Here is a 26,884-nt window from a genome sequence, read left to right on the forward strand (position 1 = left end):
TTTTTGCCTATCTTTACTCAGGGGAATCCTACTCTGATGACTATGATGACTATTTTGACCCTGTCTAGAAATAAACCTCTTGCCTCCATTTTTTAGGTTTCATTTGGGGGGAGATTAAAGAAATGTGGGATGGTGGATTTACTGAATATATCCATGACTGGTGGAACCTGATGGATTTTGCAATGAACTCACTCTACCTGGCAACCATTTCATTGAAGATTGTGGCCTATGTCAAGGTAAATTGGAATGTTTGCCATTTTTCTTACTCAATGATTTGGGTTACATTAAGCTTTATCATGGGGAGCATGAAGAGTTTAGGGGGAAAGTGCCTTTGACAGTCCAATCCATGCAGGAAAGTACCATATAAATAGACATTCTTTCAATAGTTTGTAAGTAGTTTCCACTTAAGAATAGAGCAATTTGCAAATGAATCTTTAGCTTCTTAAACTATGACAGTAGAAGGATCTTCAACCACGCACCCACCCACCCAGTTGGTGTTTGTCCTTTCTACAGTATCCTTGCCAAGATGGTCCACCGATGTTTCCATAGGTCAGGGACAGAAAACCCAATGAATTCACAATCTCCGAAAACCTCCATCAACACTTGTCACTTCATTAAAAAGTGCTATTTTATGTTTTTCTAATATTATTTTCCCTGTGACACATCCATTAATAATCTTTCTTCCCTGTGCGGTCAAACAGAACAAAGCTGTTCCTTTTTCTGAATAGTGCTTGCAGTGTGAAGCCATCTCTCCCTAACTTGCTGATTTGACTCTTCTCAAAGCTAAGTATTCACACTTCCCTCAAGTGTTCCTCATATGACAGGTAGGGGAACCCTAGAAACTTCACTGCAGGAGACAGAGATCTTTAATCATCTCTCCCTCCCTTATTATTTCCGGCTCCAGGATGATCATTCAAGCTGTTATAAATCCAGCTTTTTGAGTATCACTCAACCTATGCCTCTCTACCAATTAAGATATTGAATACATGCACGTGTACGCACACACACACACACACACACACACACACACAGGTTATCTTAATGCTTTTCCCACATAATGTACAGCCTAAATTATCCTGAAAAATAACTCATGTCCAACATCTCATATTGGGTAGTCCCAGGCTCTAGGTTCAGATTTGGTGCTTATTCGATGATAGAATAGCTGGCTCCTTCTACCCTGAGTTGAACTCCTCCAGCATGAGGAAAAGCTGACAATTCAGTCTCCAAGATTGTCTAGTCAGTCATGCTTTTTGGCACTAACTCCCACATTAAGGAGTTTTAGAATGGAAATATGGCTGTCCCCCAAATCTCCAACAACTTATTTTTATACCCTTAATATGCATATTGTATAAATTTGAGGACCTTGGGAGCTAGTTATGTGGAACATGAATATTGAATGCAGTCATGAAACATTTTTGAAAAAAGCCAAAGAGTAGGCCTTATACTTGTGGTGATCATTTAACACATACTTACAACTTTCTTACAAGAAAAAGCTGGTGAGGAAAATGTTTGAATCTCTCTGGTTAATGTGCCTGGATGAAATCCATGTGATTTTGGCACTCTGCTGACTAAGTAACACTGTTTGCCTTGGAAAAAAAAAACTCTTCCTTTGGAAGTGGTAGTTATTCACAGGAAGGACAACAGATTATCAATCTAGAAACTGGTGGGTTTTGCTTAAACAAGAGAATTTAGAATAAATGATCAAGAAAAGGATTTACTCTTGGGGATATAAACATGTGTCTATAGATTCCCAACATTAGCTAATTTTATAACCTATTCAATTTCACTGGCAGGGATTTCAAGGAGCTAGAAATTCCCCCATCACATAGTGGAAGGATAAATCAACTATACTAAGCTGAATAAATGCCTCGCAACTGATAAATACTTAACCCAAAGGAAACAATTGCCACAAAGTTGGAGTTCTTCTCAAAAAAAAAGAAGGAGAATTTATGAAGCAAGGCATGCCACATGCAGATTTGGATTTGCAATGAGAAACTGCAAATGGTCAGTCTGGTCTACTCATCCATAGAGGCATACTAGTCTGAGATGAACTTCTCCAAGTAGGCTGAGACAACCTCTATGAGGTAAAGCCACAAAAGCTGGTACCCATGCCCCTTGAACCATTTCTGGTCACTGTTGTACTAAGGCAGTACAGAAATGCCACAGGATAAGCTGTTCTTAGAGAAGATCCTTTATTAGAGCAAAAACAATAGTCAACGATATATATATATTCCACTGCACGTGGTCTGCAACAACAGAAACCAAAAGGCAAGGCACATACCAAAGTACTCAAAAGGAACAAATACACATAACATCGGCCCTCAGTGCCCCCCAGATAATCCTACAAATGGAGAATAATTATCCTTGTGTCTTCTAGGATAGTACCACCTAGATTTATCCCAAGACCACCTTATCTGAACTTTGATACCCATTGAGTTATGGCCCTTTCTTCATCCAGTATGTGGCTGAAGACACAATCTCCCACTCTGTCCTTATTATTATTAAGGCCCTACCTTAGGCTGGCCCTCTTCATATTTGGCTTCTGAAATGATAGACTCCAATTTATACCCCTTTGAAAGACATGGAGACCAATTTTCAATCTGGATTCTATCTCAAAGAATATAAGAAAAATTACTTGCCTCCCAGTATCACTAAGTAAAGAATCAGGAAACCTGAATGTAATCCTTGTTCTGATACAATACAGATTACCACAGGTCATCCTTCTACCTCCTTGAGCCTAAGATTCTGCCTCTGTAAAATAAGCAGATTGGACTAGATCAGTGGCTGTCAGCCTTTTAACTTTTTTCCATGAAACAATATCTTGAAGTTAAAACTTATTCAGAACTTCAATATATGAGAGAGCTCAAAGATTGAATTTGGATTGAGGAATTAATCTTCCAAGCCTTTTCTTTGGCTCTCAGAGTGGCTACAAAATGCTTCTACTAAACCTTCAGGCTTCAAGGAACACAATTTGCAAACCACTTGTGTTAGACCAGGGGCCATCAAACTATGGTCTGCAGACCAAATTTGGTCGGCTGCCATATCCATTTGTTCACTTATTCCCTATTATTTCTACAACAAAGAGTTGAGTAGCTGTAAAAGGGACCATATAACCCACTAACCAAAAATTTCTGCTATCTGGCCCTTGACAGAAAAAGTTTTGCTGACCTTGATGCTAAAAGAGCTCCAAGTTTATTCCTTGCTTTCATATTCTATAATATCTTCCTCCAAAGGTAAAGATGTAAAACACAGATTTGCCATAAGAATCCTTTTTTATACTTCTGAATGTTCTACAAATCCAGATTCACTGGCCCCTGGGCACCAGACTTCCCTGTGCTTACAGCTGTGATTATAGAGGGAGGAAAATCCTGAATTATGAGCTGTGCAGGTTCTAGTTGATAATATCTAGTTCTAAAATATAGGTCTGTTTCATTATTAATATCTCCATGTCTCAGAGCTCAGAACTTCTAAAGACCCATCTAACATATATGCTGTGATATCAACTATCATTTGAGTGAACATTTAATAGAGATAATACTAGACCAAGTGTGTTGAGATCACAACGTTAGGCCTGGCTCTGCCACCAGCTTGCTGTGTGATGAGAAGCAAGTCACTCTGCTACCTGGATTTCAATTCTCCCACTTGTAAAATAGGCCTGAAGTTGCCCACCCCTCACAGCGATGCAGCCAATGTGGGGTATTTTTGGTGCTGTTATTTTGGGAAGGAAAAATGCAGGGATATAAGATTTGGCCAAGAGTATATAAAACAGATTAGCTACCTAAAGTTCATCTGAAACGGAAGCACAAGGGTGGCAAGGTTTCTCTCAACTCCTCTTGGATACACACAAATGATTTTAACAACACCAGTTTTGTCAGTTGTTGGAACTAAACCACAGTTTAGAAATGCTAACAATATAATTTGGCCCCCAATGCAACATTTTCTCAGAAAAGTTGTTTACATTTAGTCCTGAGAAATTGTGATATTTAGATGAGAGCTCAAGGCAATATGCTTTGGATTGAATTCCAGGCAAAATCTACTTCTGTCTTGGGGAAGGTAATAAGCAAATTCTTGTATTTCTATAACATCTCTCCTTATGGAGTACACACTCTCTCACATATGGACACATAATCACAAACCTGTGCAGTGGACAGGAGTAGATACTATCCTCATTTTACGGTGAAATGGAGATACAGGCAGTTTTAAGTTAACAGAGCCCAAATCGGATATAAGGCCTCACAGTGAAGCTATCTTTCTATAAAGCTGCTCCCAACGTTCCAGGAGCTGGAAGTCCAGGATGGGGCTGAAAAATGGGTAACCAACCCCAGAAATACTGGCTTTTCCTCTCCTTCAACCCCCTGGCTCTTCATTTGTACTAGAAGGACATGTGGAATTGTAGGGTTGTCAAAGGAACTATAAAATACATGCCTACACCACCATGTGGAGCAGTACTAAATTCACTACCTGGAAGGCTTACATGCTATTTGTAATAGAATGAAATACATTACAGACTGCTAAAATCCAACAGAAAACTGAGTAATGGCCCTCTAAGGTTGCTCTAGCAGCCCCAAACTGCAAGTCAGCAAGGAGGGCAGGATGAACATTGCACACCGAGGAGGCAGAACCTATCCCTCATCCTTCAGTAACTACAAGTTGTCTGTGGTACTCAGAAGGAAATGGGGGACTGGGGAGGTAAATCTGATTTGAAATCTCATTAGGAAGCAGAGTAATTTGTCCCCACTACCTTGGGCATACCAATGGCTCTGTTCCAGTGACTCTCCCCAACAATCTGGTAAACTCATATTCAGAAAATGTCTGTGGATAAACCACAGGTGGTTGCTCCAGATGATTGCTTCAAAGTTCATTTTTCCCTGTGTATATGCAGGGAATATATTTGGGTGAGAGTGGGAGGAAAAGAGTTATTAACATCATATATTGATTGGATGGGGAAGGGAGACAAACAGTGCCATGCACAAGGTCTGTTGTATAAATGAATGCTTGATGCTTACTTTGGTGGCTTTGTTTGGGTACTAGACAGGGAGAAAAGAAGAAAAAATTTTGTAAATGCTCACTGTACCTCTCACCTTGTGTACTTGTTTCTTGCAGTATAATGGTTCTCGTCCAAGGGAAGAATGGGAAATGTGGCACCCGACCCTGATTGCAGAAGCGCTCTTTGCAATATCCAACATTTTAAGTTCGTTGCGTCTCATATCCCTGTTCACAGCCAACTCCCACTTAGGACCTCTGCAGATCTCTTTGGGGCGCATGCTGCTTGATATCCTCAAATTCCTCTTTATCTACTGTCTAGTACTGCTGGCTTTTGCCAATGGATTGAACCAGCTTTACTTTTATTATGAGACCAGAGCAATCGATGAGCCAAACAACTGCAAGGGAATCCGATGTGAGAAACAGAATAATGCCTTCTCCACGTAAGATCCCCCTCCCTGGCCTTTTTCTGCTTTCTCTTTCTTTGCTCTATTTTCAGTCAGTCCATAGCTTTATCACTGTTTCTTGACAGTCCACACAAAGCTTACTTATGGATCAACCCAAAGGATTTCTCGCTATACAAACCTTCTTCTCGCTATAGAAGACTAAGAGAGGAAGCAGTTAGGTGAGAGAAGAAAGAGACACATACATGGGCTCCCAGGAACTCCTCTAAAGAGCTAGTTCTGAACAATTTTGGTAGCATCTCATATTTTTAAAGGAATCTTTGAAAAGGGGGTAAATAATTCCTCACTCCTAAAAGCATCACTAACCAAGGAAATGAAAGAGCAAGGCTATTCCTCTGAACAAGTGATTACCAAAGCTAAATTACATATTCTGAATCAAGAACAAAGAAAAAGGAGGGATGCAAGAATATCTTAATGTAGACTGGGATATTATGATGTACGATAAGAAATGTGTATTTGGCCTTCCTGGTTCTGGCACAGAGCTCCTAAAAGCCTTGGAATTCCCTAAGGGCCAAGACTGACAAAGGTGTCTTTTGTTGTGTTAAGAAGGTGACTTTAGGACAACAACCAAAGGATGGAGGCTGGTTGCCAGGGGAATCAACCTTATGTGACTAAAGGGTTGAAACATTCAGTCCCACCCCTCAACCACCAGGGAAGGGAGAGGAGCTGAAGACTGAGTTTAATTTAACCAGTGGCCAATGAATCTAATCAATCATGACTATTCAATGAAGCCTCCACAAAAACCTTAAAGGACAGGTTTTGGAGAGCTTACAGATTGGTGAGCACATGGGGATTTGGGGACAATAGGGTGTCTGGAGAAGGCATGGAAGCTCACAGATTTGGGTCAGTCTGAGTTTGGACCACTAGACTCAAAGTCACCCCTCAAGGTAAAAATTGTAGAGGACAACAGAAGGACCCTGTAAGACCTCTGGTCACCAAGAAGGTGGTCAGTGTGGGGGACAGCAAAATCAAGAAACTACTGAAACCAGAGAATTCAGTATGAAGGAATTGTTTTCATTTTGTGGATATCATCAGCTTCCTGAAGACCCTTTAGTAAAACAGATTATGAGAGTAACCAGTTTAGGAGCTGTGCCTTTGGTTTTGAATACTGTAGAGTGGAAGGGCATGTTTGGGTTGATACAGGAACCATAGCTCATGACTAAACAATCACAGATGACTATATGTGATCCAGATACAAAGGAGGCTATTCCTAAGGGAATGACCAGCCCAGTTAACTGGATAAAAGCCCCTGTAGGGTGTGTTTACCCTGAGAGGGGGGACTTCTCAATTCCCCCTATCAATGCCAAGTGGAATACCCCAGATGAAGCCGCTGACATGCTTCCTATGCAAGATACATGGAAATGACTTTAAGATGACTGAGAAATCTGCCTGCTGAATATGCCCATTACTCAGGTCATAGTAGATGCTGTGGTTAAGGATCCCCTTTCACACAGGCACCCCATATAACCTTACTGCTGCAAAATCAAAAAACACTCTGGGAAACCTTTGCAATTTGATGTCTCAGCTTTCTCTCATGGGTCTTAATAAAAAATTAGGTTAATTAACAGTAGAATAGGAAGAGGCCACAAAGTGGAAGCTTTTAAACAGTTATTAAGGAATAAGGTGAATAAAGCAAATATTGAAAGGAACAAAACAAAGAGGAAACAGAGAAGAGTCCCAGGACTCATCCCACAGGATGGAAATCTTTAGATGGTTATTAAGAACTGAGATGAATAAAACAGACTTTGACAGGGTTAAAGTAAAGACTTTAACACAACACTCTCAAAGGTTTGGATGGCCAAAGGGACTCCATACTGGTCCCCCAACATTAAAGGGCCCAAAACAAGTCTACTTTATTTATCCCAGTTTGGAGAACTTTAAAAAAAACCCAGCAGGCAAAAATTACAATGAGAAACCTAGCCAGCAATCATTTGAGGCACTGTTTGGACAAAATAAGTTAAAGACTGACAAAAAGATCAGGGTTCCTTGGCTCAAACTCTAGCTGGGAACCCAAAGTCTTCTGTACAAGAGTGGGTAAAATGGTTAGAGGGTGGAAAAGAGAAGTTTCTGGACTCATTCATACAGAACTCCTCTTAACTGTAATACCAAAACCCCTTGGTGATGCCCTGACTCAGGCTACAGTTAAGATTGAGAAAATATAAAAATGTAAGGATAGGGACACCTGGTTGGCTCAGTATATAAAGCATGTGACTCTTGATCTCAAGATCATGAGTTCAAGCCCCATTCTGGGTATAGAGCTTACTTAAAAAGAAGTAAAAAATTAAAAATGTAAGCATCAGGGCACCTGAGTGGCTCAGTTTGTTAAGCAACTACCTTCAGCTCAGGTCATGATCCTTGAGTCCCGGGATCGAGTCCCACATCGGGCTCCCTGCTCAGCGGGGAGTCTGCTTCTCCCTCTGACTTTTCCCCTCTTGTGTACTCTCTCTCTCTCTCATTCTCTCCCTCTCAAATAAATAAATAAAATCTTATTTTAAAAATGTAAGTGTCAATAGGATCATAAAAGTTAGAATGTTTGAACAGGCTTTATGTAAAAACCCTGTGTCTCCTTTACCTAAATGTTTTTATGGGAATGGATATTATGTCTGGCTGAGGAAAACCTCCCCTATCTAGTATTACAAAACCAACGCCTGTCAGTGAAATCCTAATAGAGACTGGAGGTAAGACCATAGGAGTTGATGGAATTAAGGTAAAAGTTTATAGGAGAACTGGTATGTTTGAACAGGCCTTATGCAAAGTGGTTGCATCCCTTTTGCCTGATTGCATTGTGGGGATGGACATTACACCCTACTGGGGAGTGTTTCTCCTACCTAGTATTCCAAGACAGAACACATGCAAATCCACCCTTCAAGCAATATTAATGGGGCATGCTTCATAAGAACCAGTATGACTGCCTGAGTCCACACAGTGTGGAATAGAAGATGGAATGCTGGGAGGGACAAATTCCCTGGGCCATAGGCCAAAGCAGAGCATAGACAGGGCTTACAATAAAAGCCCATGAGCACCTCCCAGTGACATCTATATGTCCTTTCATAGGAGTAAGCTAGAGACGGGACAGGCTGAAGGCAAGATTAGAATCAGTTCACCTTCTGGGATTAGTTTAGGTCCCTTAGCAGGGATCAGAAATGTCTCCCTTTCCCATTTGAGACACAAGGAGGCAGCTCATGAAGCTGTCCATGAGTCCACTGCTGCCAGACACATGGAGTTTGTGTACCTTTTCTTTGTAAACTCAACGTCTCCTTCCTTAGGACCTTCAAGCCTCCAAGATGGCTGTTATTTTCCGACAAATCACTGTTAGGGGAAACAAACAAGAAGAAAATAAGCACATGATAGGAAATTTGTTAGATTCCAAGAGAGGTCCTGGGCTTACCCTAGACTCAATGTCCTGTAACATGTCCATCTCAACCCCCCAGTTCTGGAAAGTGCCACTCAACACTGGTATTCACAGTAATGACCCCAAGCTCATGAGAGGGTTTTAGTCATTAAACTAAACTACATTTTTTCCCTTAATCCTATAAACTAAGGCAGTTCAGTGCCACACAATTCAGATGTCCTAGAAATGTGTTCAATAACAAAGACCAGAGGAAAAAATGAGTTTCTGCTCACCCCCAAGTTGCACCAATAGAAAGGGGAAAAAACAATGCTATGTAGCCTACCCCTATTATTTGTTTCTAGCAGCATTTCCTAAAATGGGTTATAAATAACCACAGTTCACGGGGACGTTAAGAGACATAAATATGATCCATTGACTTTTGGAAATGCTAGAACAAATTTTAAAGGATTTCTTAACTGCGGGTCTTCTTAGATACTTCATTGTGAATCCACGATGTAAGGAAAGATTACCCCAAATGCATTGGCCAGGATGACGTACCAATGAACAGAGTTTGAAAAACGCTGGCTCACTCCATTGCCCATTTTCAGTCCCCACCCCTTCCACTAGGCCACACCCCCTGCCTCTTTTCCCAGAACTCAAGGGAAAATCTTGCATGGGGAAATGACACTCATGTGAAAGGAAAAAAATAAGTCAAATGAGTTGATGAGAAGAGAGTGGGATTTTTGGTTAAGCCAGCCAGGAATGTGTAACGGCAACCGGTCACCTTGCTAGTGCCTCTTGGCTAGGCCTTGCTTCCTCTCCTGCATTACTCTAGAGGCAGAACTCCTATCAACCTGTTTTCAGTATGAAGAGCAATGCTGTGGTAGTTTGAGCACCAAGAGGCTGCATTTGTTCGCATCAAAGTGTGCAACAGAACTGAACATCTGAATGTGAGGTGCCTTCCAGGAGGCCAGGTCCCCTGTCTATTGCTCTTTCATGTAAACTCTGTTGAAGAAGTTTATGAAATGCCTTCTTGCAAGTTTGTATAGTCATTATTAATACCCCTGTTGCCAACTTACATTCTGCTCCCATCGCTTGCCCAGCAGGGACAATAAACAAGAATGGGGACCTGGCACACTCAAAATTATACCTTGGGGCATCAGGTATAAAGAAGCATTGTCATGCTGGAGCCAAATCAGCAGTAATACCACCTGAACTTTTCTTCTAGGTGTTGATTTTTTTTCCTCCATGGAAGTCTGGCTCAGCTTAACGTTTTTCTTTAAACATCAACTCCGGCATTTATAATACCTGCTAAAATATACACTATTTGGTCAGAGCATCAGGAAAACTCATCTTTTAAGACAAAGAGAAAGCAAGCTCATTTATATATCTGACATAAACTATGCCGTCGACTTATTGTCATCCATTTCCTTCTGATTCTCCAGAGACGCCTTTGCTATTCTTTGGCTTTAAAAAAAATTTTTTTTAAAAAGATATTTTTCCCAGGCACACATTTCAGGAAGACCTCACCATCCTTACTGACAACCACATGACCGTACTATCGGCGGTTTTAAGTCTAGTACTCCATTGTGGGGACACCTCGCCTTCATCTACTATTAAGAGAAGCAACCGAGAAAGCATCAGCATTCTGAGGGCATAGAACCTGAGAAAGAAAAACAGTGGAAGTGGCAAGAAGCTAACTTGCCGATCTTATGTCTCTTTCTGAGGTTCCAGCCCTCAATTCCAGATACCTCCCAAACGCACATGGCTGTGCCCCCGGTGTTTCAAGCACAAAATGGCCACAGCTAAATTCCGATATCTCCATATCCCCACCCCAAACCTATTTCCCCTTCAATTCCTCATCTTATTAAATGCCACCAGCCAGAATCCTAGAAGTCATTTATGACCCTTACCCTCTTACCATCCGCAACTCGTCCAGTCTCTCACCAAGTCCTGCAGCTGAACTTGGTAAATCTCTCTTGAATTTAGCCTTTACGCATATGCGCGCTCATGAGTGCACGTGGGTGCGGGCTCGTGCACGTGTGCGTGCGTGGGTGCGTACACGTACACGCATGCGCACATACCCCACCTCACCCCCTTACCCCCCCCACCCCCATACCCCCCCCCCCCACCCCCACCCTGTTCCCCCCCCCACCCACCGTGTCTCCCTGCTTCGAGTCTTCTTTCTCCTCCAAACAATTTCCCAACTGCGTTACAGAAGTTTCTTCCTAAACACCAGTCTTATCTTTTTACCACCCAGCTTCATACCTGTCAGGTATTGAAATCTTCCCCAGTGTAAAATCCACTTCTTTACCACAACATACAGTACCTTGATAATCTGGAGCCCACCTTTCTAGCTTCTCATTCCTCTTCCCCATAGGCAACACCTTGTTCTTCCCAACTACAGGAGAGCATCCTGGCCTATGGGCCTTTGCACATCCCACACCATTCCCTCTGCCTGGCTGGAATGCCCATCCCCACCGCCTGGCTGGAATGCCCATCCCCACCTGGCCAGCCTGGAAAACTCTAACCCATCTTTCAAGCCTCTGCTGAAAAATAACCTGCTCTTCTAAGTCTCTTCTTACCCATTCTAACCCCACTCTCAGTTACAGTCTCCTTCTGTGTTTGTTTCCTATGGCATTCTAAGCACATCTCTGTGACAATATAACTTGTATGTTAGTCGTTGTTCACTCTTTCACCCACCAGATTGAGATTACCCCACTTTAGAAGCCTTGTACCTACCACAGAGGCCTAAGACATAATGATGTTTGATATGCCCATCCTATCTTCAATCTAGATTTACGTCTGCACTGTCCCTACTCATATGGTACTCATATCTGGCCATACTGAAGATCTGAGAATCAAATATTAACACATGCAAAGCACTTAGCACAGTGTCACTCTGCTGATCCACTTTTAGCTTGCTGTCAGAGAAAATCCTTGGCATTTCTCCTACATCCCTCATCCTGAATTTGGGCACTTGGCCCAAGAACAAAGCTTTACATTGATCCCTATTAAATTTCCTCTTGTTAGTTCTAGCCCATTACTCCATGCTTTTGAAACCTTTCTGAATCTTGGTCTTGTCATTCCATCTATTAGTTATCGCTCCCAGTCTTGTATCATCTGAAGATCTTAGAAGGTTGCCATCTATTCTTATCAAAAGCATTGATAAAAATGTCAAGACAGGCTTAATATTCACTGGGTGAAATATTGGGCAGCTATTAAAATGATACACGTGCAGATTCTATATATACACAAAAAGTAACATACCCCAAATGTGTAACTCTTAAAAACACAAAAATTGTATACACTATGATTGCAGCTATGTACAACTAGATATCCAAATGGATGACAATCTATAAAGACAATAAAGAAATGTAAAGGTTGACAAAAATCATGAAAGTATCTAATATTTACTGAATGTTATGTCTAGACACTAGTACAAATGAGTTTTACATGAATTAACTCATCTAATCCTCACAACCATGCTATGAGGTAGGCATTATTTTTTTTAATTTATTTTCAGCGTAACAGTATTCATTGTTCTTTATATGGAAAACCCAAAAGACTCCACCCCCAAACTAGTAGAACTCATACAACAATTCAGCAACGTAGCAGGATACAAAGTCAATGTACAGAAATCAGTGGCTTTCTTATACACTAACAATAAAAATACAGAAAGGGAAATTAGAGAATTGATTCCATTTACTATAGCACCAAGAACCATAAGATATCTGGGAATCAACCTTAACAAAGAAATAAAGGATCTGTACTCAAGGAACTACAGAACACTCATGAAAGAAATTGAAGAAGACACAAAAAGATGGAAGACCATTCCGTGCTCTTGGATCAGAAGAATAAACATTGTTAAAATGTCTATACTGCCTAGAGCAATCTATACTTTTAATGCCATTCCGATCAAAATCCCACCGGTATTTTTCAAAGAGCTGGAGCAAAAAATCCAAAAATTTGTATGGAATCAGAAGAGACCCCGAATCGCTAAGGAAATGTTGACAAACAAAAATAAAACTGGGGGCATCATGTTACCTGATGTCAAGCTTTACTACAAAGCTGTGATCACCAAGACAGCATGGTACTGGCATAAAAACAGACACATAGACCAGTGGAACAGAGTAGAGAGCCCAGATATGGACCCTCAACTCTATGGGCAAATAATCTTCGACAAAACAGGAAAAATTACAGTGGAAAAAAGACAGTCTCTTCAATAAATGGTGCTGGGAAAACTGGACAGCTATATGTAGAAGAATGAAACTCGACCATTCTCTTACACCGTACATAAAAATAAACTCAAAATGGATAGGCATTATTATTATTACCCATTTTACACATAGAGAAATTAGGGTACAAAGCAGTTACACAGGTTGTCTCCAGTCACACAGATTGTAAGTGGCAGAGTCAGGATTTCAATCCAGGCATACAAGCTGCAGTCTGTTCTTTTATCCAAGGATGCAGGTGTAAGACTTGTTTTGTGAAGTTATACAAAATTTGTGGAAAATTGAAATAATCACGAATATATACAAAGCCATAGCAGGTCGTAGCAGTGACAGAGCAGGTCACTTGGGACCTCCTCATAGACCAACTCCATTCATTTGTGGCTATTCCTACTTAATCAATAGAGATTTCTCTACCCAGCATTCAACCCATATTGTCCCATCTTATTGCATGGATACAAACTCAGTCCCCATCAAGGGTTCTTTATGTTTCTGGCCAGGTTTTAAATATTGTTGTTGATTGTCTCCTGCTTTTCCCCCTATTTTAAGTTCACAGCCTTCCTGCTACTCTTATCACAGGAGGGTGCCAATTATTTGTACTTTCCTTAATACTTCTCCCATGGGTACATCTCCCATCATCTTTAACAGATTTATTCAACAAACATGTATTCAGCAACTGCTATGTGCCAGCCAATGAGGATACTAAGAGGGTGTCCTTATCCTCAAGAAGTTCATAGTCTAATGAAGAATATGAGTAAACAATTAGAATAGCTGCCATTTTTATTAACATGGAATGAATTATTTGTTTCAGCAAAATAGTTGTCATTTTTAAAGCCTATGCCAAACACTGTGCCTAGTGCATCATATATGGTATCTTATGTAATGGGAAAAATTGGTTAAGCATGTGGGCTCTGGGACCAAAAGAGTCTGGTGCAAATCCTACCTTTGCCACTTCCTACCAGTGTGCCCACTCTTCGCTTTAGTTTCTCATCTAAAAAAAAAAATAAATAGTAGCTATTTCGTAGGGTTATTCCAAGAATCAAATATTACAAGATAAGCAAAGCACTTAGCATAGTGGCTGACACATAACAAGGGCACAGTAAATGTTAGTAATTAGTATTTATCCTTCTGATAAACTATGGTGTGGTGTGCATAAACAATAAATCTTGGAACACTGAGAAAATAAAATTAAATTTAAAAAAGCCATTTTAGAGATGAGGAAACTTGAAGTTTGAAGGTATTTAAGTTTTCCAATCAAATAGTTGGTAAGGGCAGGAGTCTAAAAGTTTGCTCTTAGCCACTCCCCTATACTGTCACTAAACTGTGATATATTCCTTTGTGGAATCAGGCTAAGGTACTGTGGGAGAACAAAAGATGGACATCTAACCCAGCCTCATAAGGAAGGAGGCAGGGCAGGACAAATAAGAGGTGGGCAAAGAAGGAGACAGGATGAAAGTGGAGGCTAGAAGTTGGGAGCATGGCAGGAGCATTCCATCCAGAGTTAGAAGCTTAGGAAATGCATGATAGAATAAGAAATTGCAAGTCTGGGGAATCGCAGAATGGGCATGTGAAATCCAGGATGACATGACTGCTTGATCCCAGGACCCTGGGGTTATGACCTGAGTTGAAGGCATACACTAAACCACCTGAGCCACCCAGGCACCCCTTACTGAATGTTTTCTATGCTCGAGGTCATTCAACTTCCAGACCCTGGTTTTTCAAACTACCTTTCCAATTTTCTGCAATTCCTTTCTGTTTTTCTGAACCATACCCACCCTGGCTTCTGCTCTCCAGCTACCAGCTAGCTGCTTGTGCCATTGCTGGCCTCCCATCTGTCTGGATTTCAGGTGGCCCCTGGCACATCCTGGTTGTGCCATCTTAGTAGAACCAGACTCCTGAGCCCCTTATCTTTCCTGTTTTTAATCCTCTGCCTGGCTCTGTAATGCACTGCATTTCCTGGCCCTGACTTTTAGTCTCTCCTGGAAATTTGGATCCTGAAATCTGACTTGCCATATTCTGGTTCTTGTGCCAACCGGCCCCCTGCACTCCAGTCTCTCATCTTACTTTTGATTCCTCAAATGCTTCACCAGCTGGCACTTATCTTCATCAGATAAAAAGCAAATTTCTAAAAAAAAAAAAAGCAAATTTCTTCCTTCTAGGCTAGCCAGGTGATGCTGGAAAAATCATGGAAGTTACCTATGATGATAAAGAGAAGAGCCATGCAACTGGTTGAAAAGGGCCATGTGCATGTTGCCCAGACAGCCCTGAAAGAGACTCCATGAGAGTCAGACCAGAGCAGACAGAGCACAGCCTTCATCAAAATGACTAACCCCATGGTGCTGCCTACTGGCTGGGCAGTTGTCAATGGGACTGGAGTCTTCTAGACTTTAATCCACTGAGAACAGTAATAGTAATAGCTAATAAGTATTCATTCATTTATTCAACAAGTATTATCCAGTGCCTATCATGTGCCAGGTACAGAGTAGCTGTATGTCTCTGCCCTCCTAGAGTTTACATTCTAGTGAGGATGGACAGAAAATAAACATTTAAATGAAAAATTACTTCTTATAATTTTAGGGAGTTTTACATGTTACAAAGAATGTTAAATGAGACGGGATGCCTGGGTGGCTTAGTCGGTTAAGCATCTATCTGACTTCAACTCAGGTCATCATCCCAGGGTCCTGGGATTGAGTCCTGCGCCAGGCTCCCTGCTCAGTGGGGATCCTGCTTCTCCCTCTCCCTCTGCCTCTTCCTCTGCTCCTGCTCTCTCACTCTATCTCTCTAAAATAAATAAAAATCTTTTAAAATAAGACAAAGAAAAAAAAACGGTGGAGCTACTTTTGGTAGCGTGACCGAGGAAAGCTTCTTTGAGGAAGTGACATCTGAGCTGAGACTCCAGTTACATTAGGGAGATGGTCATGCAAAGATTTGGGGAAGACCACTTCCAGATAGAGGCAATCGTTAAAACATTTCCCACATACCCTCTAAGTGAACCCAAGAACAAATGCCTAAGCCTCTCAAAATATATTGTACCCCCAAAGCAACATATATGGAGGGCACATGGGTGGTTCAGTCAGTTGGGCATCTGACTCTTAATTTCGGCTCAGGTCATGATCTCAGGGTCGTGAAATTGAGCCCCGCATCAGGCTCTGTGCTCAGCAGGGAGTCTGCCTCTCTCTCTCTCTCTCTCTCTCTCTCTCCTTCTTCCTCTGCCCCTCCCCCTGCTCATGCTGTCTTTCTCTAAAAAAGTTTATTTAAATGAATAAATTTTTTTAAAAAATTGAAACAACATATTTTGAGCCATAGAAAAAGGGCATCAAATCTTAAAAGTAGCATTTCTTATGTTCTGCCCCTCATCTGTGTGTTTGAGAAATTGTTGATTTCTGCTACCCAGAGTTGGCTGCCTTTTATTGCTACCAGCACAGACTTCTGAATATGAGGTCAAAGAAACCCTAGACACTGAAAACATATCACTGCAAACTTACATATTTGGAGACTAGAAGAGGAAACAACAATTTGTAAAGCCGTCTAATATAAAATAATGCAGTGGTTTGGGGAGGTCAGATGGAATTGGATTTGAATTTTGGCTCAGCACTTACAGCTGAGTGACCTCTGAATCTTTGTTTCCTCAGCCGCAACAATAAAGTTTTATAAGGATAATAATGATCATGTACGGAAAAGTGCTTAACATGTTTATAGATAGTAAGTTCTCGGTAATTGTTAGTTAACATAGTGTTTAAAATAATCTACACAGTGTGTTAGTTCAAGGATCCCTAAGCTCCTCTACTGAGCTTAGCAGCCCCCTGGGCACTGTCAGAAGCATGAAAGAAGTATCAGAAATGGTAACTTGTTCACATTCACTCGACTAGCAAGTGACATAGCTGAGATTTTAACCCAGAACAATCTAACCCAAGCCCCATATTCTTAACTACTCATTTACTGCCATTATGTAACTAGGAAGGTGAAAAATCACATGGTCTCAAGATGAAAGAGAAAGTTTGGCAAAGGAAGGAGCCCTGGAAATAACTCTTAGAAAAGCATAGGCTCTGTGTAGACTGAGAAGAGAAAGAAGGTATTCCAGGTGGAAGGGGAAAGCCTAGGAGACAGAAAGGGTAACAAACAAATGAACCCACCTGATTGCATTGTGTGGGGAAAGAGACCAAAATAGTGTGACATCATCAGTCTCCCTGTTGGGACAAAATCTGACAGGCCCCTTTTAAGCAGATTCCTTCACATTTTCTGTCTCTTTTTCTTGCCCTTCCTAGAGAATTAACTAACCTGCTCTTCGACCTCTTTCAGGCTCTTCGAAACCCTCCAGTCGCTCTTCTGGTCTGTCTTTGGCCTTTTAAATCTCTATGTCACCAATGTAAAAGCCAGACACGAGTTCACAGAGTTTGTGGGAGCTACCATGTTTGGGACATACAACGTCATCTCCCTAGTTGTGCTGCTGAACATGTTGATTGCCATGATGAACAACTCCTATCAGCTTATTGCCGTGAGTACCTTTGCTTTACAGGGGGATTGCTTCATTGCAGGAGTGGTCACATTGGCCCCAGAGCCCACTGGAAGTTCAACAAAGCAGTGTGTCTGCGTTGAGTATTTTCCATTAGCTTTCCCAGTTGTTAGAGTGAACTGTTTCTCTCGAAGGCAGCTCGGTTTGGAATCTGAGTCCATTGAATCTCAGTCATCTAGAAGAGGATGTTCTAGTTAATAGGACTTTCTGGTAGCCTCTTAAAAATATGTTTAAAACTCTGAATCCATTTTCTTGCCTTAGAAAGGAGAGCTCGAGAGGTATGGGCACAGTCTGGCCCCACTAATCTCCAGGGTGGATTGAGCTGATTGGATCCTTTGGCAAAAGGGTCTTCTTTCCCTCTTCACTGCAAACATGTTCCTCACAAAACTGAGCATTCCATTGCCAAAGACAAACTTCTCAGACAGAGACTGACTATTTTTTGATCAAGTATAGATGAGTAATTACAATCCACTATGCGACCCACTTTAGTAGAGTCAATCACTGAATCTTTTTTGACCATCGTGCTACCATTTAGATCAGCAATATTACCCTAAACGAGAAATGGTGAAGGTATAGGACAAGGGATCAGCCCAGGCCCTGCTCTGGTTTTTGATGCCAAAGTAAGTATCAAACCTTAGTGTATTTTCTTATGATTTGCCTATCATATTTAGAAATGGAGTATTAGTAAAGGAGTTCTGGCTATCTGAGATCCTGTTTAGTTGAGAATCAGTGGATTTGGATGCTTAGTTCATATTAAGATAATAGATCAACCCCATGGGTCTATCTGTTGCTAAAAGTTTTTGCTCTAGCATGGAAGACAGATGAAAAGACCTGACTCCTCTCTTCCTTCATTGATATCATTTCTCAGATTTGTTCTGCCACTGAGGAATCATCTAGCCTACAAAAAACAGCTTAAATTATTGGTTATATAAATATAAGTATGCATATAAATATATACATAAATATACACACATTTTTACACACATAGGTACGCACACATATTGTCCATATTTCTTACATATTCCTGGTGATAGTGAACATCTGTGATCCATTTTAATTAAGGACAGACCAAAGAGAAGTGGGTTTATGTTGTAGCAGGTGGCTTTTGAGTTATCTATTAGGAGAAATTTCCTAATCATAAATAGCAACGCCATGTAGTCTTCTAGATGGGTTTGTAGAATATCTCTCACTGGACAGTTTAAAGAAATCAGAACATGAAAGTACCCATTAGGATGGTTTAGATTTTAGGTGCTTAGGTGCTGGTGTATAGTGAAAAAAGATATTAGGAGTTAGAAGACCAGGAACTCTAGTCCTAGTCCTGTTATTTATAACTGTGACCTTGAATAACTTACTTTCCCTTTGTGGGCCTCATTTTCTTCATCCGAAAAGTGAGAGGGTTGAAATGGATTGTCTTTATTGAGATATAATTGACATATGGCATTGGGTAGGTTTAAGGTGTACAATGTGATGATTTGATACATATATATTGTGAAATGTTCATCATAATAACATTAGTGAACACATCCATAACCTCACATAAATGACCTTTTTTGGTGAGAACATTTAAGATAGCAACTTTCTTAGCAACTTTCAAGTGTACAATACAATATCGTTAACTAGAGTCACCATATAAGACATTAAGTTCCCAGAACTTATTCAGCTTCTAACTGTAAATTCATACCCTTTGACCAATATTCACCATTTCCTCCAACCCTCAACCCCTGGCAACCTCCCTTCTACTCTCTCTCTGCATTTGACTTTTTCAGATTCCACATATAAGTGAGATCAGATGATACTGGTTTTCTTCTGCTTTACTATTGGTCTTAGTATAATGCCCTCCAGTTTCCATCCCCCCAGGACTGTCTCCTTTCTCATGGTTGAGGAATATTCTGTTGTATATATACACAGCATATTTTCTTTATCCATTTGTCTGTCAAGAGACAATTAGATTGTTTCCATGTCTGGTCTGTTGTGAACAATGCCACAATGAACATGGGAGTGCAGATATTTCTTCAAGATGATGGTTGCATCTTCTTTGGTTATAAACCCAGAAGTGGGACTGCTAGGACATATGGTATTTCTATTTTTAATTGTTTCGAGGAACCTCCATTCTGTTTTCCACAGGGGCTGCACCAATTTCCATTCCCACCGATAATGCACCAGGGTTTCCTTTTCTTCACATTTGCACCACACTTGTTATCTCTTATCTTTTTGATAATAGCTCTTCTCTAACAGCTGTGACATGATAGCTCATGGTGGTTTTGACTTACATTTATTTCCCTGATGATTACTGATGCTGAACACCTTTTCATGCACCAGCTGGTCAAGTCTGATGCAGTGGTCTTTAAAATCCCTGCTGTCTCTGCCATCTTGTGAGTCTGGATGCCTAGATGAACAGGCTAAACTCACAAGGTCCCTTCTAGCTCTGAAATGCTGTTCATCTGCTGCTTTTGAAATGGGATATCACTCCATTTTATACTTCTCTCTCTCAGTAGTTTGAACCCAACCAGAATAAGAACTCTGGAATGATCTATGCTCACTCCAAGTCTGTCTGAATAAAGGGGACAGGCCTAAAATCTCAGGGGGTTATTTTTCCACCCCCATGCCTAGTATCCTGTTACCCTGCCAAAGATGGCAATATTCATGCTGAGGCACTTGTCATTTTTTCCCTGGGTGTCTTGCAGCTGATCACTCCTAATGCAGTGGAAAACAAAAGAGATTTTCTTGTCACCTAATACAGGTCTGTGTTGTCTCCCACTGAGCTCAGTGACATTTTGCTAGGAAGGGTGGAAATGATCAACTCCGCTCCCTTGTCACCACCTGCTGGTAGCAAGTTGTGATTTAATGTAACTGACTATTGTACCTGAGGAAAACAGCTTAGCTTGAAGAGAGCTTGGGAGCTGAGGGGTGAGGGTTTGCTGGAAGATGGCCTGAATAGGGTCTATACTATCTCATACCTATGGACTCATGGCCAACCCTTCTGAATACTACCTCCTACTTTGGGATCTTCTGGTAATGTGTCTTTATCATTTGGAACTGGATCCAGGGGGGTCCTGATATTGAGCAAACTGATTACAAAAACATCTGGATCTGTCTGAGCAGTAAAGACAAGCAAGCAGATTTGATTCCACTTGCAACATCTCCACTTCTGTAGTCAACGTAGTGTGTAGAAGGGCCCTGATATGGAGGAAATGTCATAGGAAGGGAAGCCACTGAAGATAAGTCTCTCGTACTTCAAAAGGGATCAACAAGCTGACTCGGTCTAAGTGGAGGCTCAGTTGTTGACATGCTTTTACTGGGAATATATCTTGTGTACATCATAAGAGGGGGCTCAGGAGCACCGTTTAATAGCAATCCCTTGGAAGGTCAAGCTCCTTCTCGATGCTCTGCACAGGGTACAGAGCTGCTGGTGGAGTAGAGATATGGCTCTTAAGAAATACATATATCTAAGCCAGAGGAGGCTCCAAAGCTGTCATAGGTAGTCAGCTTCAAGATACAGGGAAGCAAGGATCACTCCAGGCCTGTGCTCTGTGGTCCCAGCCAGCATCATCAGGCAAAAAGCAGGCCACATTTTATATTATTGTTTGTGATTAGCATTGATTTCCTCTTCTCTGTTTAGGCTTTTCTCTTCCTTAAGCTGTTTATTTCTCTCTGTAACACTTCTCTAAACACACCCACCTTGTCCCGGCTGTTCCCCATGTGTATGTGCCCAGTTCCATCAAGTGAAGCTGCCCTTGAGACCATTTTCATCAAATTCACCCTTAGGAAAACACAAGGTCAGAGGGACAGACAAGCCCCACAACATTCATTTACCTTAGGCCCTATTCCTACCTCCAACTCACCTATAAGGGGAATCTCTTTTGCCTGAGGCTGGTCCTCACAAAACATGAGGCTTGTAATGATCTGTGCGATATAGCCTCGTGTGGCAAGTTACTAAGAACCCTCAGTTTCTCTGGCTACCGTTCACTCTAAAGCTTAGATTAAGTAAATAGCAGTTGCCTCACTCAGCCACATCTGCTGTGAGGCTTGGGGAGAGCCCAAATACATACAATTGATTATCTCCCCCGGGTGGCAGCATTTGGAGTCTCAGATAATGGATGAAGTCTCCAACAGCAAAAGACAGCTATGCCCATGAAGACATTCATCAAAACAATCCCAGCATGGCAAAGACAATAAACAAGGCTGGAAAGGGCCATCGCACACCCGGGAGTGCCAAGGGGGGCAGTTGGTCTTCCCGCCCACCTCCAGTCACCCGGGACCAACCTCAGACTTTCAAAGCACAGAGAAGAGGAAAACTTGCACACTACATGGTGATTTGCAACCCTCTGACCAGGCAGATAACCAACTACTAATCACTGATAGGGCAACCAGTTGGGAAGACATTGAAATAGTTTCATGTCTGTTGGTAAATAGCTGCCACTCCAGCTGTTCCCTCTGGGATGCCCCTAGATCCCCTCACAATCCAGCAGGTGAAAGGTGATGCCTGGAACAGCAGGTATTTTGCACACTTCTGTTCCAGTGCTATTGCTGGCATACATTCCGATTGGTCGGTTTCTTTTTTTTTTTATTGTTTTATTTATTGATTTGAGAAAGAGAGAGAGAGCACGAGCACAGCAGTGGGGAGAGGGAGAAGCAGGCTCCCTGTGGAGCACGGAGCTGGACATGGGGCTCGATGCCAGTACTGTGGGATCATGACCTGAGCTGAAGGCAGCCGCTTAACTGACTGAGCCACCCAGGAGCCCCTGATTGGTCAGTTTCTTAAACAGTCTGAATCTCACTGTAGTAGGCAGAATCCTAAAATGTTGCCCTAAGATTTCCTGCGCTAATCATCAGAGGACAGTGAATATGATGAGATGGCACATTTGTAATTACATTGCATACGTGGCAAAAGAGATTTTACAGATGTAATTAAGGTTACTAATCAGGGAGATTATCCAGATGGGCCTAATCTAATCATATAAGTCCTTTAATAGCAGAGTTTTCTCCAGGTGGTAACAATAGAAGATGTTAGAGATTTGAATTGTGAGGAGGGTTTCCTGTGCCATTGCTGGCTTGATGATGGAGGGAAACATGGGAAGAAATGCAGGTGGCCTCTAGGAAATGAGAGCAACCCCCAGCTGACATCCTGCAACAAAGTGGTGACCTCAGTCCTACAACCATGAGGAAGTGAGTTCCGCCAACCATCTAAATGAACTTGGAAGCAGATTTTTCTCCAGAGCCTCGAGATAAGAGCTCAGCCATGCTGACTCTCTGATTTCAGCCTTGGGAAGACCAGTGTGACTGGAATGGAGTTTACAGGTCAGAGAGAAGTAGGAGATGATTTCAGAGAGGTAATAAGGGTCAACAACAGGCTGAGTTGGGTCTGGGAGACCTTTGTAAAGACTTTGGCTTCTACCCTGAGTGAAGTAGGGAGCCATGCAAGGGTTTTGAGCAGAGGAAGTATATGATCTGACTTACACTTGAATAAGAATATGCTGACTGAGGGGCATCTGGGTGGCTCAGTCAGACTAGCATCTGCCTTTGGCTCAGGTCATGATCCCATGGTTCTGGGATCGAGCCCCGTGTTGGGCTCCCTGCTCAGCAGGGAGCCTGCTTCTCCCTCTGCCTGCCACTCCCCTACTTGTGCACTCTCGCTCTCTCTCTCTCTCTCTCTCAAATAAATAAGTAAAATATTTTTAAAGGATATGCTGATTGAGAAAAGACAGAAATGGCACAGCAACCAAGACAGAGATACCAATTATGAGGTCACTGCATTAACCAAAATAGGAGCTGATGGTGGGAAGTCGCCAGATTCTAGGAATATTTCAAAGCTACATCGAATTCTGATGGATCAGATGTGGGGTATGAGCAAAACAGAGGAGTCCTGGATGATATCAAGACTTTGGGCTTGAGTAACTGGAAGGGTAGGGTATTCCCTTACTGCAATGGGGAAGAGTAGTAAAGGAGAAGGCTTAAGCCTGGGACAGAGATCCAGAGTTAGGTTTTAGACATGTGGAGTTGGAAATGGCTGTTAGACATCTGAGTAGAGATTTCAGACAGGCAGTGGTCTACATGTCTAGCAGAGAGGTCCAGACTGGAAAGAAGAGATTTGAGAGTCACTATGTGAGAGTCACTATGTGAGAGTCACATTGAAAGCCATGGGACTCAGAACAATCACTAAGGGAGTGAGTGTGGATACAAAAGAGAAGAGATCCAAATGTGAGGAACTCTAGTGTGTAGAAGTTGAAAAGACAGGATAGTCACCCAAGGTGATTGAGAAAGAACCACCAGAGAGGTAGGAGAAAATGAAGATAGTACACTATATTACAAAACTTTATTATCCCCAGGATATGGATAACCTATGCTAAAGAGTGGTAGAACCTGGATTTGAATTGAGGGAGTCTGACACCAGCACTCATCCATGGAAGGAACTGCCACCCCATCACATAGACCTTGAGGCCAGGAAGCACCTGAACTTCACTTTCACTGCCAAGTCCCCAGCACACTTTCTCATCTTCCCTAGCTATACGGCAACCCTGAACCACCAATCTACTTGTCCTGTCAGTTCCGGTGACCAAAGATTTCATGAGCATCAGAAAAATGGATACTTTATCTAACATACCTGTATCCATCATCTTGCTCTCAAGAACTGCTTCTTAAGAAAACAGAACAAAACATAACCCTGCTGGGGTCCTGGGATCGAGCCTCGCATCGGGCTCTCTGCTCAGCAGGGAGCCTGCTTCCTCCTCTCTCTCTGCCTCTCTACCTACTTGTGATCTCTATCTGTCAAATGAATAAATAAAAAAAATATCTTAAAAAAAACATAACCCTGCTAGCTTTCAGTCCCACAAAACAATCCAAACTATGGAAGCTATAAGTCTAAGGGATAGTAGAGCCTCTTTCCAGGTGAAGGAGCTGCTCGATTCAACCTGTAGAAATTTTATGACATTGGAGCAGAGCCATTTCAAATTTTAGTAACTGTCTCTTTCCTTTGGGATACCCTCAAGCAACCTAGACATTGATTTTTCTCATTGTAGCTTGTGCTTTTCCCTATTGCCAAATGATTCTCTGGAACCTGATCTGGGATTGCTAACTTTCACTAGCAAGAAAGCAGACATTCAGAACCACCAAGGATGTTTTAATAGTGCCCCCACTTTGGCTGATATGGAAACTATGAAGACCTGCTAATAATCCCAGATCAGTGAACAACTTACATTTCTTGGTAGGTTCTGAAAAATACACAAGGACTTGGTGCTCTAAGTGATATAAAGGTAGACACAGTTGGTGCATTTGGGGAGCTTAAAGTCTAGTTCAGAGAGAGAGGTCTGACATGGGTAAAATAATAATAGTAGTATTATCATGATTATATAGTAACAGTGATTACAGAGAAAATGGGCATAGGAGAAGTCAGACTGCCTGAATTTGAAACCTGGACTATAGTGTGGTTTGAGGCAACTTGACCTCTTTCAGCCTCATATGACTTCTCTGTAAAAGGATGATAATTACGGTTTTTTCTCTCCTTCTGACTCTCAGACCCATTCTGTTCATTTCCTTCTCTGCTTTGTATGAGCCCGCCCTTTGGCTTCTGGGTGGGTTTGACCAACCCAAAGGTAAAAAAAATTAAAAAATTTAAAAAAAAGGGAGGAGCTTGGATATTTCTTCTGCATCCCAAGCCCCACGTTTTGTGGTACGACCAGCAGCAGCTGTATTTCCCATGGGGCTCACGTCCAACTACCACCAAGTATCCCCTTTCTCCTTGGCCCCAGCTTTTGCAAGGCATCCCCATCTTCACTCTAGCTCCCACCAGATACCCCATCTCTGGGCTCTGGTAATACTACTTACCACCTCTTCCAGTTGTCCTTCCAACTCTAGGGATAAGACGGGATTCCTATAGCTGCTGAGTTGATAACTCTCTGAGCTGTCTCACTGTCCTGTTTGGCTTCTTATTTCTTCCATCATTGATATACTAATCCCCATTTTAAATTTTCTGCTTGAAAGACCTAGAGTGATTTCCATTTGTCTGGCTATAACCCAACCTATCCGTACCTCTCTGATCAGGTTGTTGTGGGGTTGGTTTATGAAAGACAGATGGGGCTGAGACTTGAAGGTCAAATTTGGAAAGATAGAAAAAGGCAGATAACTTTCAGATCTCATTTCTAGCAGGGAAAGAGTTTGCACATCAGCAAGGATCAGCCTGGTATTGATTGAAAGCAACAAGGGTATAGGAGATGGCTTCTTTCTTTTCTGCCTCTTCTTTGATTTCCCATGAAAATATCCTCAAATGGGGGGCACCTGTGTGGCTCAGTTGGTTAAGTGTCTGCCTTCAGCTGAGGCCATGATTCCAGGGTCCTGTGATCAAGCCCCAGGTCTGGCTCTCTGTTCAGTGGGGAGCCTGCTTCTCCCTCCCCCTCTGCATGCTGCTCCCCCTGCTTGTGTTCTCTCTCTCTCTCTCTCAAATAAATAAATAAAATCTTCTTAAAAAGTTAAAGAAAATATCTTCAAATGGGAATAATGTCCTCCCTGTGCAAATAGGGACTACGCCCCAGCAATGAGGAGAAGCATGTAGGGGAAATCGTACCTCTAGGAGCTGGATGAACAAGTTCAGAGCCTGCCTTTAGGAAAATAATTTTAAAAGATGAGGTCTGCTCTTATGGCTTCTCACATCTCCACTCTGAGTCTTTATACTGCCATCCACCTGACTCAGCATAGCACCCCAGGCTAATTACCTTGCCTTATGTGGACCTTACCTCGGACAAGCCCTTTGACTCCACCTCTAGGCCTGAGCCGAGCTCTTTCTCAGTGCCATAAGGCTTGGAGAAGTCAGTAATAAGCATGCAATGAATATCTAGGATACCAACAGACTTAATTAATCTGATAGGCATTCAACTGTTTCCAATCTATTATCATTATAACTACCATCAATAATAACTACCATTTATGGAGCACTTATTATATGACAGACACAATACAAAGCACGTTTCATACATATTTTCTCATTAAATTTTTTACAACAACTTTGTGAGGTGGGTACTATTATTAACTCAATTTTATAGGTGAGGAAACTGAGGCCCAGAGCGCAAAGTGACTTACCCAAGGGCACACTCTTAATAATGGCACTGGCAGGTGTCTCTAATCCAAAGTTATCACAATACTATACCCACCCCTTTCCCTGCCTGCATTCCAACCCCCCCAGACCTGGATGCACACTCCTCACCCCCAACTTTGGACTCCCTCAGCTTTATCCTTCTACTTGATTCACTGATTCAGACGATCTCCTGACTTCTAACCAGAGGGCTAGCCTCTAAGGAGTCTTTCCCTTGGTTCTAGAGACTCGGGGCCTTCCATTTCCCTGAGCTGAGATTCCCTGCCCTTCCCCCCCCCC

At 41.9% G+C, this 26,884-nt stretch overlaps 1 protein-coding gene across 1 annotated transcript in view; it reads left to right on the plus strand.

Annotated features, from left to right (window-relative positions):
- LOC111160972 (transient receptor potential cation channel subfamily C member 5) overlaps nucleotides 1–26,884 on the plus strand; it is a 128,836-nt gene that overhangs the window by 81,300 nt on the left and 20,652 nt on the right. The window contains exons 4-6 of the mRNA XM_022524385.1: nucleotides 97–236; nucleotides 5,104–5,426; nucleotides 17,310–17,505. Coding sequence (XP_022380093.1) covers nucleotides 97–236; nucleotides 5,104–5,426; nucleotides 17,310–17,505 — 659 coding nt within the window. The remainder of the gene's footprint in view (nucleotides 1–96; nucleotides 237–5,103; nucleotides 5,427–17,309; nucleotides 17,506–26,884) is intronic.

Source organism: Enhydra lutris, unplaced genomic scaffold (genome assembly GCF_002288905.1).
Source record: "Enhydra lutris kenyoni isolate GAN:26980312 unplaced genomic scaffold, ASM228890v2 scaffoldscaffold80, whole genome shotgun sequence".
Taxonomy (NCBI): domain Eukaryota; kingdom Metazoa; phylum Chordata; class Mammalia; order Carnivora; family Mustelidae; genus Enhydra; species Enhydra lutris.